Source organism: Porites lutea, chromosome 13 (assembly GCF_958299795.1).
Source record: "Porites lutea chromosome 13, jaPorLute2.1, whole genome shotgun sequence".
In the NCBI taxonomy this organism is placed as follows: domain Eukaryota; kingdom Metazoa; phylum Cnidaria; class Anthozoa; order Scleractinia; family Poritidae; genus Porites; species Porites lutea.
Window position 1 is genome coordinate 1025894 of NC_133213.1, and position 17382 is coordinate 1043275.

Consider the following 17382-nt stretch of genomic DNA (forward strand, 5'->3'; position numbering starts at 1 on the left):
TCAAACGCGGAAAAGTGCTCACGGTGCCCAGTCTCCTTTAGAAGTTAAAACTTTGAAATCGCTGGTCTAAAAAGCGATAAATGAAAAAAGGTGACAAGCTACGCGCATTAAAGTCAATTTATGCAATGTTTGTTTGTCGTTAATTGGTTACCTGGCAGTGTTTTCGAGACTTTTGGATATTGCATGAGACACTCAATGTAATATCCATACACGCATACACGGTATGCGGTCGCACTCAAGTCTTGCAGAAATCTTACTGAGTTTAGGATTATTTCATTTTTGCTTCTCTAGTTATCAACTGCCCTGTGTTGGATTCTCCGCCAAAATCTGTGCTATTAACCATTCCCTGTGTAAGAACCTATGGATCAAAGTGTTCGTTCACCTGCCAAACTGGCTACTCAAGCTTAACAGGAAACGTGACAAGAACATGCTTGGCTTCTGGACTCTGGAGTGGGAACAGCATTAATTGCTCAGGTAGAATGACTTCCTTGTTTTATATCAAGCAGAACCCAGTTGTTCAAAAGGTGGATAGTAATATCCACAGGATAAATCTCTATCCAGTGATTAGTGCAATTGGCCTCCCCAATACTTCTCCACTGGAGAGAGATTTATCCGATGGATAGCGCTATCCATCTTTTTAGCAACTGGGGCTTGATCTGGCCGTAGGTGATACATACCTTTTGCACATTTTAAGGTCCTTGAGATAAATAAGTGCGAAAGAGAGTCCTCGATGTTTCACTAAGCTGTTCGTTCGTTCGTTTGTTTGTTTTTTTTGTTTGTTTTTCAGACATTCTCGCACCGTCTTTCGGTGTAACATGTCCTTCTGGGCCTCTATTAGCGTACGCCAGACGAGACTCGTTTTCTGCATTAGTCAACTGGACCGAGCCGGTTGCTACTGACAATTCAGGGGTCAAGCCTAGAGTGACGTCAAATTACCAATCTCCTCAGTGGTTTAGCCAAGGAACACACGAGATCAGATCCACTGCTGTGGACCAATCAGGAAACAAGGCTACTTGTGTCTTTACGGTGACAGTCATAGGTAATGAAATGTTAAAAATTTTCTTAAACAGTTGTTATGGTTAATACTACTATTAGCCAAGATTTAGGATTAGAAAAAATTATTAATGTTATTGGTCATGTGATTCTAAGTGACACGTGAAGTCGGTGACTTAGGGAAGCCTCAGGATGTAGCGAATCAGAGCACAGGGTCACATGATGTGAATTCTTCGCTTTGCTTGGCTACATTTAAGGTGTTTCCCTTCACCACATTTTAGTATACTGTATTTGTCCGGTAAGAAATTAAAGAATCTAAACTTATTTTCACGAAAAGAGTCGATGTGAAAATTCAATTGATACACTTAGCTTTGTGATTGTCCTTTTTGCTTCCTTAAAACTTGTGGTGAACAACATTGAATTTGGTGAATTTACTTATCATTGTTATTTATTATTATTATTCAGTGATCACGTGTACACCAATGGCAGTAGATCCTACGGGTCCACTGCGCATGAACAACTGTAGCTACCATTACGGCTCAAAGTGCAGCTTTTCCTGTGCTGTTGGATATCGCTTGAATGGCTCATCTTCAGTCACGTGCGATGCCCCAAGAGAGAGACCTCCGGGAGCATGGGACAACCCTGTCCCTATGTGTCAAGGTAGGGAAAGCTGCAATGGCGGATCCAGACCTTGATGGGGGGGGGGGGGGGGGCGGGGGGGGGGGGAGGGGTCATGCAGACCCTGAGATAAGGGGGCCCGGTCTGAAAGAAAATAAGGGGGACGGCTCCCCCCCGGATCCGCCACTGGGTAAGCTGTATTTTGTTGGTGTTGTCATTTACTTTATCTTTGTCATTGTCATTCTCATGGTGGTCCTCTCTTTAACATAATCATGATCGCTATTTATGAATATCATTGTCATAATCATTTTGATTGTTATCACAATTAGCTTATTTATGCTTATACTCCGAGTGATTTTAGTCCTGAATGGGACTGTTTGTTGGCAGTAAATGACATTTATTTCGACACCTTGCGTGGAAGTTATCTTTAGAGTCAAAGTGATGAATTATACATCTTCATTTGGTGGCGGTGTTCGTTTTTAGGGAGCTTAAGCAACAGCGTTTTTGAGCGATGGACGTTGACCGAAAGTGGACTTTTTGCATCATTGGGCAGTGCTTTGGTTAAAACCCTCGGGTAAATCGTCTTTTTAAGAGAAAGGAAAGTTAGAAGGCCTCACTTCCGGTTGACGTGCGTCGCTCAAAAACGTCTTTCCTTAAACTCCTTATTATCATCGTCATCGGCATCGTTGTCATCAGTTATTTTAAAAAAAATCGTTTATTTATCTTGTTAGTTATTCGATGCCCCTCGCCACCTATTCCAGCTAATGGAGTCAAGACAGGTTGTCGTGATCCTCTATCAGAGCGTTACGGTACGATTTGCAGTTTCTCTTGTAATGTTGGCTACAACCTGACCGGTTCAACAAGGCGTCAGTGTTTGGAAAATAAGACTTGGAGCGGAACCACATCCTCTTGCCAAGGTGAGGAGAGATTGTCCGTAGAACGCCTTTTTTGTACAAAATGAGGGGATAAAAAAACATCCTGGTACCATAGATTAAATGACATCATAAATTATCATTGACAGTTTTTGGTTCCGTTGTTCTGCGCGATATCTTTATATAGTCCATTGTGGTGTTATAGAACAGAAGGATGGCCATCATTTTAAATTTTACTAACTATTAGATTTTTCAGAATAGTCCTAGAGTTGAAAGTTTCTTTTTTTTTTGCCACGCGTCAAAAATAATATAAGATTGATCAGGTCGCCGCTCTTGGAAGCATTTGACCATGTTAAAATGAATTAGTAGCGCGTTAATGCAATTCCTGACCGCACTTTTCTGATCCAAGCCTGTTGAAAAAAACACTCGTTTCATTTTTTCTCTCGTCGAGTAAATACCAGGGCGCTATACACTATATATTATGATTATTTATTTAAGTATATTAACAATTTCATTGTTTTACTATTTCTGATTTTATGCTATTGCACGGCCCCAGGTTGTAGCTTTAGCTGTCACCGTCTATTTGAAAACAAGTTGTTGATGTTGTCGATCAAAATAAAATTCAACTATTGTTCTCTACCTTTTTCGTAGTTATAAACTGTAGTGCACTCACTCCACCTACCAATGGTGCCGTGTCTCCACGCTCCTGTTTAACAAGAAGCACCTATGCTCAGACCTGCAGCTTCTCTTGTGTAACAGCGGGTTACGTTCTTGAGGGAACTTCTGCGAGGGCGTGTGGTGGTGATGGAAAATGGTCTGGAAAGAACGACACTCTTTGTAGAGGTTAATCATCTACATGCGTATTTTTTGCACCCCTCTTAATCATGATGTCTCTTGTATGTTACTAGACAGGGGCAGAATAAAACTATGATACGACCCGAGCCATTTGGAGGTTCTTGTGATTAGAGATTACTTGTTATTTCATAATACGAAATACAAAATCAAGCGTTAGTGGTGGGTATTACCTGAATATATGCAAGTAAATAATTGTAGTAGGAAGATGGGGGTGGGGGAGGGGTTGAATAAGGTGAAGGATAAAAATAATCTATTTCGTCTGTCATTTGCTTATCAATGTAAACGCCTCTCATCTAAGTGGAGTTTTCATCGGCTATATCTACAAGAAAAGGGCGGTGGCAGAGAAAAACAGTAGTACCTTTCTCATTAAAGTGATCTTTAACAAAAGGATTTGCATACATTTTTTACAGACAACACACCTCCTTCATTCAACGGCACTTGTCCAAAGAACTTGGTGGTTTATGTTCCTGAATGTTCGTCGAGCAATGTGGTCTCATGGAAAGAACCAATGGCGACTGATAACTCTGGTCATGTGATTATCAAGCACCCCACGCTACGGCCTCCGGTCAACCTAAGTATTGGCCTTTACAGTCTTCATTATTCAGCCAAAGATGGCGAAGGAAACATTGCTAATTGCACGTTTCTTGTACAAGTCGCAAGTAAGTCATTTCTTCCTTGTTACAACAGTAATCTAGCCTTCACTTCTGATCTGGTTGTTCAAGGTACAGTTTATTGCACTGTCGCAGAAAAACGGGTTTTGCTTTAACAAATCGACAATAATTTTCCATGGTCTATTATCTTAAGGACTATAGAAATGAATGAATAAATGAATGAATGAATGAATGAATGAATGAATGAATGAATGAATGAATTGAATGAATGAATGAATGAATGAATGAATGAATGAATGAATGAATGAATGAATGAATGAATGAGTGAATGAAAACTTTATTAACATGTCTTTAAGAAAATAACTGAGCATAAAATCCCTCTCTACTAATTGAGGACACCTACTAACACTATCTAAAATAGATAATAAAATAAATAAATAAATTACCTTATAAAGATGTCAAAATGTTCAAAACTCAAGTGGAACTATAAGCTGCAGGCGAGTGTTTTCACAGTTTACAAAGTTTGCAAAGTATAAAATAATATTAATAGTTCCATCTCCGGCAAGTTTTTTTTGGAAAACTTCATGCAAGAGATCGATAGAGAAAAACAAATTACGCCAGCATTGTGTCATTCCCGTGGTTTATACTCTCATAGCTCACCACCAATCAGCGCGCTTGAAATCGCCCAGTTATTGTGAAGATTTTGTGGACTCTTGAGTAAGTAGATTTAGGGCTCTTCTCCTGTCTTCCACTTAGCAGCTGTTATTACGGCCAGATCTTCTTACTACACAGTTAATTGTACTGCTCTCACTATTTGTGCACAGGAAGATCCTGCCCAGTCCTTAACGCTCCCAAATATGGCACCATAGCCTCTCTTTCGTGTGGATGGTTATTTGGGTCCCAGGTCTCACTCTCCTGTAATGTGGGATATCACCTGTTGGGATCGGCCGTGAGATCATGTAAAGAAGATGGAAGATGGTCAGGCAACAAAACCTCATGCCAGAGTAAGAAATTAACTTTGTACCAGTCCGCGTCAAAAAGAGTTATTGTAATAAAATTGCTAATAAGGTGGCATTTTCACAGATTAGTAGTGTGTGAACTGATTTATCATTACCCAAATCAGTGGTAAAGGTCTTTGTATGACTGCCTAGATTTGACCGTTCTTTGAATTAGGATCTTTTACTGAAGTAATGTAGTTGGCGAGCAGGCTCATCCGGGGCTTCCAGGGTAGGGGGCAGAAAGGCGAGAATAATTTTTTTCGCCTCCCTCCCCCTAAACCCCTACACCCCTCCCCTTGGTACATTTGAATCCAAGATGGCGACACCTAACAGTAAGCGCTCGTTCTCGACGATCTTACGAAGGGGACTGACAACAGTCTACGCTGAGATATAAGGTATGCGAGATGATTAAATTTTATCCATTTTCTATTTAAAGTCGTCACCTGTACTCCGCTGGTCACACCACCTCATGCAGTAAAGCAGATCGCACCTTGTCCCAATACGTATGGATCAAGTTGTACATTCTCCTGCCAAACCGGATATACCAGCCCCAAAGGAAATGTTACAAGGACGTGCCTAGCTTCTGGGAAATGGAGTGGAGGCGACATCAACTGTACAGGTATTCACACATCAAGTCGCCTCCTCTCTTTCAGGAAAACTAAAAAATATGGAACAAGCTCTCTTAAGCACAGAGATGGATACTGAGGTCCATTATAACTACTACCTTTGCGATACGGACAACTCTCTGTTATTAAAAGTTCTCTCAGGGACAGAGTTCGATACCAAAGTCCATATAACTCCTACCCCTACGATACGGACACCCCTCTCAGTCCTACGTCCTTACGTCTGGTTTGTATCCATGTTAAGATGGGTTAACTATGTTTCAATAATAAAAAATGTTCACGTGTCTGTTCTTTGTTTAGCAATGTTGTCCCTCAAACATTAGAGGAACTACTCTGCAAACAACATTAAAAATTGGTAATATAAAAAGTGGTCATCATAAAAAAATTTTATCTTTCTATTAAAAAAGTGATAAAGGAGTAGAAACCTTCAGTCTCCTCTGTCTTTCAGCCCAGTGTAAATGTTACTTGTTATTGTTTACGATATATACCTAACGCTTTGTCGATTCTGTAATCTAAGCGGGTTGCCTACCTTTTTAGACATACACCCTCCAACGTTTGGAGCATCGTGTCCAACTGGCCCCTTGGTTGCGTATGCAGAACGAGGCATTTTTTCAGCATTAGTAAACTGGACCGAGCCGGTCGCAACTGACACCTCAGGGATTGCTCCTGTGGTGACGTCAGACTACCGAACCCCGCAGAGGTTCAGTCAAGGCTCTCACGTAATCACGTACACTGCCGTGGACCAATCAGGAAACAGGGCCACCTGTCCGTTTACCATCGAAGTCTTAGGTGAGAATCTTCCACTTTGCATTCCGCGACGAAGTTCGTTAAGTGTTTAGTTCTCCGAATTTGGATATTATCGGATTCGAGCAGAGGAACGCCGTAATGAGGGACGCGGGCTTCTCCCCTGTCACCTGTTTGCTCTCGCTTTCTAGCTTTGTCTTCGACACAAGGGGTTCTGTTCACTTAGACCAAATCTGACTTTCCTGATGCCCCTATGCACCGTAGCTCTAGCCAGCCCCACCGTAGTTCAAGCGCTAAACTAAAAGAAATCTTTCTATGAAAAATCATTTCTTCCTAATTACTAATTTAAGACATACACCCTTATTAACTGCTAGTTTTTAAAAGTTTGAGGGGAAGGAGTCATGTATGAGAGGACAACAGACGTGCCCTCTTTACAATAGATATTAACATGTGAACAGTAAGCTCGGACGTCAGCATACAATAATAAGCTTACTAATATACTTGTTGACTGGCTTTTGTCAATTTACAATAAACGTGGATCAGTTGATCAGGTTTTTTGTTCCTCGATGCAGCATTTTATTTCCCACGTCATTAACTTTAAAACATTTGAACATTTGCTCCGTTTTGCTAGTTATCAACTGTACATCACTGATGGTGTCTCCCGGGGGTCCACTGCGCTTGGCCAGCTGTGCCAACCATTATGGATCAAAATGTAATTTCTCCTGTGCGACTGGTTACCGTCTGAATGGTTCATCAACTGTCACGTGCATTGCCGTTGGTAACAGGCCCCCGGGATTCTGGGACAGACCCAAGCCAGTATGTCAAGGTGGGTTAAAACTAGGAATCTGGTTTTATTAATTTATTGAATGAGCAATGATTGTTATAATGCACTGATATTTTGCTTTAACCTCCTTCATCAGTTATAAGATGTCCTTCGCTATCCAGTCCAGCAAATGGTATTAAGAAGGGTTGCTCTAATCCACTTTCTGAACGCTATGGCACAATTTGCAGTTTTTCTTGCAATGTCGGCTACAACTTGACAGGTTCGCACACGAGAAAGTGCTTGGAAAATGAACAATGGAGTGGACTCTTGTCATATTGTCAAGGTTAGCACGCATCAAACTGGCATTTTCTTAGGTAATAATATCAATAATAAGGAAGTCCTTAGAGAAAAAATACCACAAAGTGAACTTATTACGAATAATTTACACTCCGGGAGAAACGACGCTTTGTCAACAGTATCTTCTGTACATAACATGAGAGAGAGTGTTTCAACAGAAATCCAAATACCAAGAAGTTAGAGTAGAGAGAGTTATCAGACACCTGACTCAATGCTCTCTCGAGAGTTCGATCGATTTTTCGCGAAAAAGTTTCCATTTTATAGGAATCAATATTTACACCCAAGGAAGTTAAAAGTTCTTGAGGTATTTCAAACTTCTTGGGGGTACTAACAACTTAATAACTAATTTTATTTATTTATTTCTTGTTCTCATACAGTAATAAACTGTAGCGCACTCGCTGCACCTGCCAATGGCGCCGTGTCTCCCCGCTCCTGTTTATCAAGAAGCACCTATGCTCAGACCTGCAGCTTTTCTTGTGGAACAGCAGGATACGTTCTTGAGGGAACTTCTTCGAGGGTGTGTGGCGATGATGGAAAATGGTCTGGAAAGAACGACACTCTTTGTAGAGGTAAGTACATGAAATTACTGTTATGAATCCTCTTTCTGTAATCTCTTTTCATAGTTTTTAAAGGTTACGTGATCAAAAGAAAACGTGTAATTAACTACTGCGGCCAGATTGAGTTTCCTTCCCATGAAGACGTCCAAAAGATGTGTTTTAATGTCACGAAAGTTAAGTGGCAGCAGAGGGTAAATTCTGTTTTCATAAACTAAAACAATTAGCCAAATAGGAGAGACTATACTAGATATCGCCAACTTCTTATAAACTTTAAAGAAACGGCTTTGCCCTACGCACAAGGAATACATTAGGCTTTGAACTGACAAGAAATGAATTCAAAAATTGATTTACTTTTAGAGGGTATGCAAGTACCGTTGGAGTACCCAAACACAAACTGCCGTGTTTCTTTGTGAAATAAGCTTTGTTGTTTGTACGCAAATGCTTCGCGTTGTTTGGGGGCACTACCCTGATCGCCATAACGTCATGTATTACTGTTAATAAGTTACATTTTGATTATTTTCAGACAACACCCCTCCTTCATTCAGCGACACTTGTCCAAATAACATGGTGTTTTATGCTCCTAAATGTTCTTCCAGCGCAGTGGTAACCTGGAATGAGCCAACAGCAAAAGATAACTCTGGTCACGTTACCATCAGCTACCCAGCAATACGGCCTTCAGCCAATCTAAGTATTGGTCTGTACAATGTGCGTTACTCAGCAGCGGACGCAGAAGGAAACAGGGCGAACTGTAGCTTCATTGTACAAGTCTCAAGTAAATACGTCACATCCTTTTGTTAAAAGATTTTTAAGTACATCAAATTTATGTGCAGAACGTTTTGTTTTTACCCTACGTGAACGTGAATCAGTTTTCAGGGGAGTAAATTGTATGTGCTAATAACCCTTCAAAAGATAACAGGTCAAAATTATTTATTGATTTATTCTACCTTAAATTCAGTTTATTCTTTTTCATTTTTTTTTTGCTTGAATGGTAGCCATCGACCACCGTGAAAGCCACGTTTGTTGGGATAATTAAGAAAATCCCCCCTCCTGCTTCATCTGAAATCTGATTGGTACAGAGCACTGAATACCACCGCAGGAATAAATTGAATCATGTTGTTATTTACTATCAAATCTTCGTTTCTCATAGGAAAGTCGTGCCCAGCCCCCTATTCACCAATAAATGGTTCCATAGTATCTCAATCGTGTGGATCGCTATTTGGTTCCCAGGCCACCTTCGCCTGTAACAAGGGCCATCGACTGTCTGGGTCACGTGTTCGTTCATGCCAAGAAGATGGAGCGTGGTCTGGCAGAAACACCTCATGCAGCAGTAAGATAAAAACTTCTTATCTTTCGGAAAACGTCAGGGGCACCCCACGACAGTTTTCTGTAAAATATCTATTCGAGAACGCAAATAGTGCCTAGAATTTTACGATAGTTTGAGGGCGGCTACGATTTTTTGAAGTTTGATTTTTCACATTTTCCTCCCCAGGTTAAGTTATATTTCGTAGAAAAAAAAACGAACCAAATTTTCGGATTTAAAAATCTGATAGAGAGAGAGGAATAAGAAATTTGATTACCTTCTGAAATCATTTCCAAAAGATTCAAGTTGCCCTAGGATGACCGAACAGATAAAGATTTTTACGGCGTCGTTTAGAATGCATTTCTAGAGATCACAAAATACTTTGGATAGCCTAAAAAGTGTTTTCAACGTATTAAGGAGGAAACCGTCGTTGGGTGTCCCTATACCGGACACCTTTGTGCCTACTTTTGATCCACTTTTGTGGATTTTTAAAGAAATCCACAACCTTGGCTACCACAAAGATGTTTGAGGATCCTTCAAGCAATTTACTAGCTGTAAACATTCTATGTGCAACTTAGTAAAGGAGGAAACAGATTAATCTCGGTTTTATGCTAGTCTTGCAAAGATCTTTCTTCCGTATTCTATCGATTTGTTGTAAAGTTATCACTGGATCGAGGTATTTATTTTCTAGTTTAATCTCTTGTTCGTTTGATGAGTTTCTCACTTACTGATTTCAGTTGTCAAGTGCCCAGGTATCAAGGCACCCTCCCATGGAATGGTTGTTCCCTCTTCGTGCAAACAACCGTCTGGAGTCAATTATGATACTGATTGTTCCTTCACATGCAACACTCAGGATGGTTACCAGCTTGATGGTCCGCGCAGAGTATCGTGCCTTGAAAATGGTTCTTGGAGTGGAGATACGAGCAAAATTCTCTGTAAAGGTATGGGACATAGTTAATGTAATGTACACACAACAAAATCTGAACTTAACGTCAACTGTCAACTGGAATGGTGTCGTCAACTTTTAAAATCCGCGAGGCGTCAGTTTTATGGTCTATACGCGTACAGACCATGTAGCTCTCGACCAATGGGCGCCCAGGAAATCACTGAGATGATGATAAATTTAAACACGATAAGATAGAGCGAGAGCACTCCGCCTTTCAGTTTGAGTTCTAAACATTTTCTCATTGGAATTATCCGTTTTCACTTCCTTGACAGATATTAGACCTCCCACAATTCAATGCCCAGCAGCAATGGAAGTTTCTACAGCAAGTGGGAAACCATATGCCACAGTTATGTGGAATATTCCCGTCACCAAAGACAACTCTCTTGGTCGTCTGAATCTCAGTGGCCTGGATCCTCCACAGACGTTACAAGTTGGTACAACTAATATTACGTATTGCGTCACAGACTCAGCTGGGCTCGGCAGCAGCTGTACCTTCTCTGTTCTTGTGAAAGGTAATATTTCAATCATGCATCATCAATTAACCAGAAATCCTGTCTTGCAGAGCCTCGCAAAGCTCAGTCACACCGTCTGAAACACAAACAAGGCAAGGGACCAGAATCTTATAAAAAAGTGAAATTTTGTTAATCATCAGAATGAAGCATCTGACGTCATCTGCCCAATACTGACTGAACTTGTTGCTAAAGAGAATAGAAGACCCTAAATTGGATACTTTTATAAATAATATGAATATAATAGGCAAAAATGATCCTTTTTTGATATAGTTTCGTTCAAGTTCAAAATAATAATAATAATAACGGTTTAATATCCGTACATCCATGGTATGGCTCTTCGCCTGATATAAAAATAAAATGGGGAAATTAACATATATCTGAATTATGAATTTGTAAAAAGCTAGGTAATAAACAGTTAAATGTAATTATACAATATATACATACATTATCTAAAACTAGGCAAGAGTTAGGCATGAGGTATTTAAGGAAAATACGAATAGTTAGGTCCCTGATATACTACTGTGGAAAAGTTTATCGTGGCCTTCACAGCTATTTTAGCTCCGTTCAAACAGTTACGAACTCGTCGAAAATTTCTCGCAACAGTGGTCGTGAAACGATTTTTTTGAGGCTTTGACGCCCTCTTCCAGTTTCATTTTACAGCCACGTCTCAATCAAACTAAGACCCTGTTTGCATGGAGTGGGGGACCCTGGTCTAGTGGGGTAGGTTTCTTTTGATTTGTGTCCCCCAGAGCGTGAAAACAAAAGAAACCAACCCCACTAGACAGGGGTCCCCCACTCCATGTAAACAGGCCCTAATTTAATGATCTCCAATAATTTTCACGACGGTGACACTTTTCAGGTGAAACAAAACAAAAAGTGTAAGAAAGGAGACGGAACAAACAAAGTAACCTGCGATCAAGCTATCCAATAATGGCGAGCGATCCTTTCGTCCCGTGCGGCTCTCGCGTGATTTCTCGCTACTTCCCCAAATGAAGAACTCGCTCGCAGGCTACAAAATAAGCAAGGCATGTGACATGAGGTCACCATATTTTAATCTAAACGTCTTTCATCAGATCTTGAGCCACCTAAGTTTGTCTCCTGTCCGAATGATACAAAGATCATCTCTCTAACAAGAGAGTCCAAGCTGATGTTGCCAGCTGTTGTTGCCACGGACAATGTGGGTGTGACAGAGATTAAAACAAGCATTCCTAACGGAACTGAAGTCGAGTGGGGAGAATACGAAGTAACTTACACAGCGTCTGATAAGGCGAAAAATACTGCTTCCTGTTCATTTGATATAACAATAGCCGGTAAGAATATGCATCTTAAGATGTTTTTCCAACATGTGGTTGAAGATCATGATGATGGTTAGTGATGGTAATAGTGATAGTAACGATGATGATGATGATGGTGGTGGTGGCAATGCTGCTGCCGCCCTGACGACGATGATGAAGATGATGATAATGACTTCTTCTTTTTACGTGACATTCACATATAAAGAGTGGTTTCTGCCTCTTTCTATTTAGAGAGCTCGCCATTACCGTTTACAGTCTACAGCGTACGTGTACTTAAGCATGGTTTTGCCCATGTTTTTGCCACATAACTTTTTGCTATCCTGTACCTTAACGAAACATTATCATGACACTTGGAACTCTTGCCCTGAGAATTGAGGCATGTTCAAGTTAAGGCTCTTTAACGGTGTGTGCCACACGAGAAATTGCACAGGTTAACTCTCATTATGCTCTGTTGTTATATCGTAGTGATGAGCTTCATTTTTTACGTCCTAGATTCCTATTGTGAAAAGTTATCACCACCAGAGAATGGAGCCATAACCTGTGAGTCATGGATGGCTGGGCTGATGTGTACCGTGCATTGTAATGAGGGGTATGACATGGCTTTTCGACCACGCCCTTGGTATTACTGCGAATCTGACGGGAACTGGAGAAGAGGCAATACAAAATGGAGTAAAAAGCCTACCGTTCCTGAATGCTCAGGTACGAAAATAGCGCAGGCAACAGCTTCCTCGCTGACAACTTCCTCAATCGGGGCTCATAGCGTTGGTTTCTAGCCCTGTTTTTCTCGTTATTTTCTTTGATGCCCTACGCGACGCGCTACGGACGGCTCTTCAGGATTCTTGAGAGGTCTAAATGGCGTTTGTATTGGGGAGAAAATAAGATGCCGCTATGCTGTTATGAAGACACAATTCAGCTTCAACATCTTTCGCACAATTTGCTACTAAAGCTCTTGATTGGTTCTAGTGATCATTACTAAGTCGGTTTTAGGAAGGTCTGTTTTCGGTGTCAAATGAAGTCTGACCCACGCTTAGAATGGTCCGCTTTAGGGGTTAAACATTAATTTTTTGATGAGCATCCCGTTTGCATACGGGATTCAGCTGCCTTCCCGACAGTATGGGAGGGAAGGGAAGGATGTTCGACTATATACATTACTTTCTTTCCGATCACTTAAACATCATATCTTCATATTTCAGGAATGCACAAGCCAAAAACTATTGTATTTTCTGGGAGATATTACTATCTCACTAACAAGTGCAGCGGTGAGCAGCTGAATGAGGAGATTGCGGATAAGTTTATCGGAATCTTAAAAAGCACTACGTCTGGATGGGGTCAAGCTTGTCGCGATTATCCGCACTTATGTATGATTGAAGATGTCGAAGTGTTGTGTGGAGAATCTCGAGTAGAGAAAGAGGTCATTGGGAAGAACCAGACAGCGAAGATTCCGTTAACCATCAGTTTCATGCTTAAAATTCCTTTGCTAAGCTTCAATAACGCATCTCATAATCTCAATCACACGCTTCAGCAAATTTTAAGTAACATATTAGGAGCCCTAGTCAACGCGGACTTGACGTTTAACACAAGTGGAGTTGTTTTCCAAAGAGATCCATCCAGACCGCTGGAGATGCGCCTGTCCCATCTTATTTGTGACGAAGGCCAAGTGCTTATTGGAGAAGCATGCGGTAAGAATTACTTCTCCTTATTCAGGACTTCTTCAAGGGTTAGTTTTGATGACTTTGTAACTGCAAAGTCAAATTAAGGGGAACCGGGAGTCAGGATCAAGACGAAAAGCGGAAATCGTGACTTTTGATCTGTCAAACACTGGGCCAATTTTGCGCTCAGGTTATATTTCAAATGGAAGGTTTTAGTGGAAAATATACCAAGAACAAATATAAAGCATGACAAGGAAAGTCATTAACCGAAAACTTGTGAACCGAACTAAAAGAAGCTGAGGCTGGGAAAGACTACTTAACTACCTAATAATGCCCAGCAGTACCAAACAAAATCATTGGGTGTCTTTCTTTCAGCAGATGCTTTACTGCTGTGAGGTTCTTTCCTGATAGCGTACGTTAGTGGCTGAGCAATTACTATTAATAAGAAATCTCTTGCTAATATATTATGATTGGTTGACGGTGTTGCAGATTGCCATCGTAGTTTTCGTGCTTATTAGCTGGGGAGCATTCGACAAATATCACAAAGAAGAAACTAAACTTTCTCTCATTTTTCTTCTGTAATAGTGAACTGTCCGCTTGGCTACTACTTTAACGGCAGCAGCTGTGAAGCATGCGCAGTGGATCATTACCAAGATCAAGAGGCCCAGACCTCCTGTATAGCATGTACATCCGGGAAATCAACATCTGGGAAGCAAGCATCAAAAAGACTGCAGGACTGCCAAGATAAAAAAGGTATATTGTGGTTGTTCGTATCTCAATGTACTTCACTTCAATTCTTCCTGATTGGTAGACTTATTTATCTCATCGTTCGATTTATCAATACTCTTGTGTTAGCTTTATAGTGCGGATACTTAAACCGCGACGCTTGAAAGAAGATCGTCCAGTCACAACGTTTTCTGAAAAACGAAAGATTCTCAATTTTTTTTGGAAACGGACCAAAATAATTCAAGGTTCCACAGTGCAACGGTTGAAAACTTTCAAACCGTTGAACTTATCTGACTTCTCACGAAACATTTCCGAAATAAATGAATGTTATTGAGCCGTTTGTGTTGTCTGTTTGTATAAAAACTTGAGAACCTTTTGTTTTCAGAAAGTTTTCCCGGTGATATTCATTTACATATACTAATGTCGCAAAATGTTTTATCGCATCAACACCAAAACATCTACAATAACAACAGCAAACAAAAGTTGCACATTAAGTTCAGTCCGTCAGTATTGCAGTAAAAAGTCTTTATCTCTCGCAATACGCAACATACAAATTGAAGATATAATACAATTATACTTATTACGAAAAATTATCAAGGCTTGGTCCCAAAGATATCAAACCTCACTAACCACATAACGACCTCAAGAACACAGGCTTGGTCCTTTTGTTTACCGCGTTAAGAATCACTCCATGTAAAGGAATCCAAGACGGTCTTGACGGCCGTAATTCCAAGGAATCCGGAACCCACCAATGATTGGAATCCGGAATCCGGAATCTAACCTCCACTCATAAAGAATCAGAATCCACTGCCTGGAAGTATTCCGGATTCCAAAGCCCAAATTCCGAATACCACAAGCCACAATTTTTCGGATTTTGAAATCCGCATTCCCTTACATGGGGCGATTTTGACTGAATATAATATTTTGATTATTATTATTTTGTATTTTTCCGTGTAGACATGCCCCAGGCATCTGCATCTACTCATCAGGGACTTTCCAAGCCAGTTTTCATTTCTATCATAGCAGCTGCCGTTGTCTTGGTTGTTGTGCTTATTTCTGTTGCAATTTGTTACGCAAGGAAACGCTGTGGGTAAGTTAGATTGCTTCCTTTCGTTTTGTAACAACTTGTTGGTTGAGAGCACCTGCTGGAGGGGTGTGTTTAAGGACTCTTTTTGTCCAAACTATTAAAATATGTTTAAACTTTCGAACTTACGACAGGGTCATGGGGCCGGACGTCTCATTTTAGGTTGACAATGTTTTGTTAGCATCGACTGTTTTGTCCGGGAATTCATTGTGAGAATGATGTGTTTGTTGACATAAATTTTTCTGTTGGTATTTAGTCATGACAAGGCTTGTTCCAAAAGGCCAACATTATTTTTTTGGAATGAAAACAGGTGCTTTTCGTTCAGAGTAATGCTGATCTTAGATTTTTCTCTTACAGCTTACGCTCTTCATCTATAGTTTGCTCTTGGGCATTATAATTTAAGACAATGAACGTAAGACGGATCCCATCAGGAAAGTGAGTATTTTAATTTTCAGTGGACAAAAACCAAAAAAGGGGTAAGGCAAACACAGGTAAAATCTCATGCGTAAGATTTCATTTTGTGAAATTTAAACTTTATTTTCTTGGGCTTCCATAAGAAATTTTCGTTAGTGTTATTACAGATAACTAACGTCCATAGCCCTTGAAAAGTGTAAAAAAAAAAGAATACAAAATGTTTCAAATTATTCTGGAACAAAGATTTTTGTCCACTGAAAATTAAAATAACTCATGACAATTTCCTGATGTATTCCGTCTGAAAACGATGGAAAAATTTAGAATGAAACACTTGTTAAATTAAGCCACATACAAATCAGGCCCTGTATTGTTTCTTGTTTGTTTTGCTTTAAACCTTCCCTAATTTATACATTTTCTTTTTCATCTCCAGAGGAACGCAGAGATCCGCCTTTGATAAGGACATTTTTCCAATGGGATTTGCCAACATGGCATATGGCGAAGTGATGGAACTCAGTCCTAACGATCTTTTAGATAGCTCGGAAGCATGAACCCTCATTTTCATCATCATTGCACATCAGCGTAACATTCAGTAGAAAAACGTTTCATGCAGCTGATCCCTAGTTTTTTTAACACATATAAGCAAAACATTAAATGATTTTGAAAATACTTTGTATATACTTTGAATTCGTGGAAGAGAAGGTGAAGAACATTCCTAGAGACAAAATGGACTAGCAACTAAGCCAACTGAGGCATAAGATTATGCACTTTGACTAAAAATTTGACAGGAAATCCTACTAAAAGTTAATTTGTTAATGGAATTCAATGCCGAATCAGAGTAAATTAAAAATGCAAATTTTAGTTATGTTTTCTTCTTGACAATTTTCTCAGTAACGCCAAAGAACAGCAATGTTAGGAGTAACGTGAACGAACAGTTAGGAGTAATGAGAACTTATCTCAGCATCAGCTCTGGACATTTGTAGCACATGCTAAATAACGACCATAAATATTAGTTTAAAAAGGAACATAACTAAAGGAAATTAGTTCCGCTATCTGAGCAGATCGTGAAATGTAGAAAAAAACCTCTTCTTAGTAAATATAATTTTATTTGCACAAGGCATGGAAAAATAAAACAATTAAACAGGGCTTTGAGTCCGCAATGGCTCCTGGTGTTGTATTTATGCCTATTTGACTTCTTTTCATCATTTTGAAAACTTCACCAAATAGCTTCCTCTACTTACCCATCCCCACACAGCTCAAGCACGACATGCCCCTCCCTACATATGTATTGTTTGAACTTTAATTCGCCTCTTAAGAAACAAGAAAGGGACTGGAACACCGTTTCTGTGTCTGTAATCGTTACTAAGGACGTTACTATGGACATGTCAGTCAGCTGATGACCGGGGTCCCTCAAAACAGTCCCAGAATTCTTTGCGAAAGTCAACTCGGTCCAGTTCCTTGCTCCTTT

At 40.1% G+C, this 17382-nt stretch overlaps 2 protein-coding genes across 2 annotated transcripts in view; both read left to right on the forward strand.

The window, feature by feature from the left end:
- The window catches only part of LOC140923548 (uncharacterized), a 31429-nt gene extending 14964 nt beyond the window's left edge, over positions 1-16465 (forward strand). The window contains exons 14-25 of the mRNA XM_073373622.1: positions 2343-2528; positions 3135-3326; positions 8515-8763; positions 9139-9318; positions 10029-10232; positions 10510-10749; positions 11823-12059; positions 12537-12743; positions 13238-13723; positions 14279-14446; positions 15377-15509; positions 16348-16465. Of these exons, the coding sequence (XP_073229723.1) occupies positions 2343-2528; positions 3135-3326; positions 8515-8763; positions 9139-9318; positions 10029-10232; positions 10510-10749; positions 11823-12059; positions 12537-12743; positions 13238-13723; positions 14279-14446; positions 15377-15509; positions 16348-16465 (2600 nt within the window). The remainder of the gene's footprint in view (positions 1-2342; positions 2529-3134; positions 3327-8514; positions 8764-9138; positions 9319-10028; positions 10233-10509; positions 10750-11822; positions 12060-12536; positions 12744-13237; positions 13724-14278; positions 14447-15376; positions 15510-16347) is intronic.
- Positions 3847-8404, forward strand: LOC140923440 (sushi repeat-containing protein SRPX-like). Its single transcript, XM_073373534.1, has 7 exons — positions 3847-3997; positions 4774-4953; positions 5384-5566; positions 6108-6359; positions 6946-7140; positions 7812-8003; positions 8349-8404. Exons 1-7 carry the CDS (start codon positions 3847-3849, stop codon positions 8402-8404), a joined length of 1209 nt encoding a protein of 402 aa, XP_073229635.1.
- Positions 16466-17382: the final 917 nt, after the last annotated feature.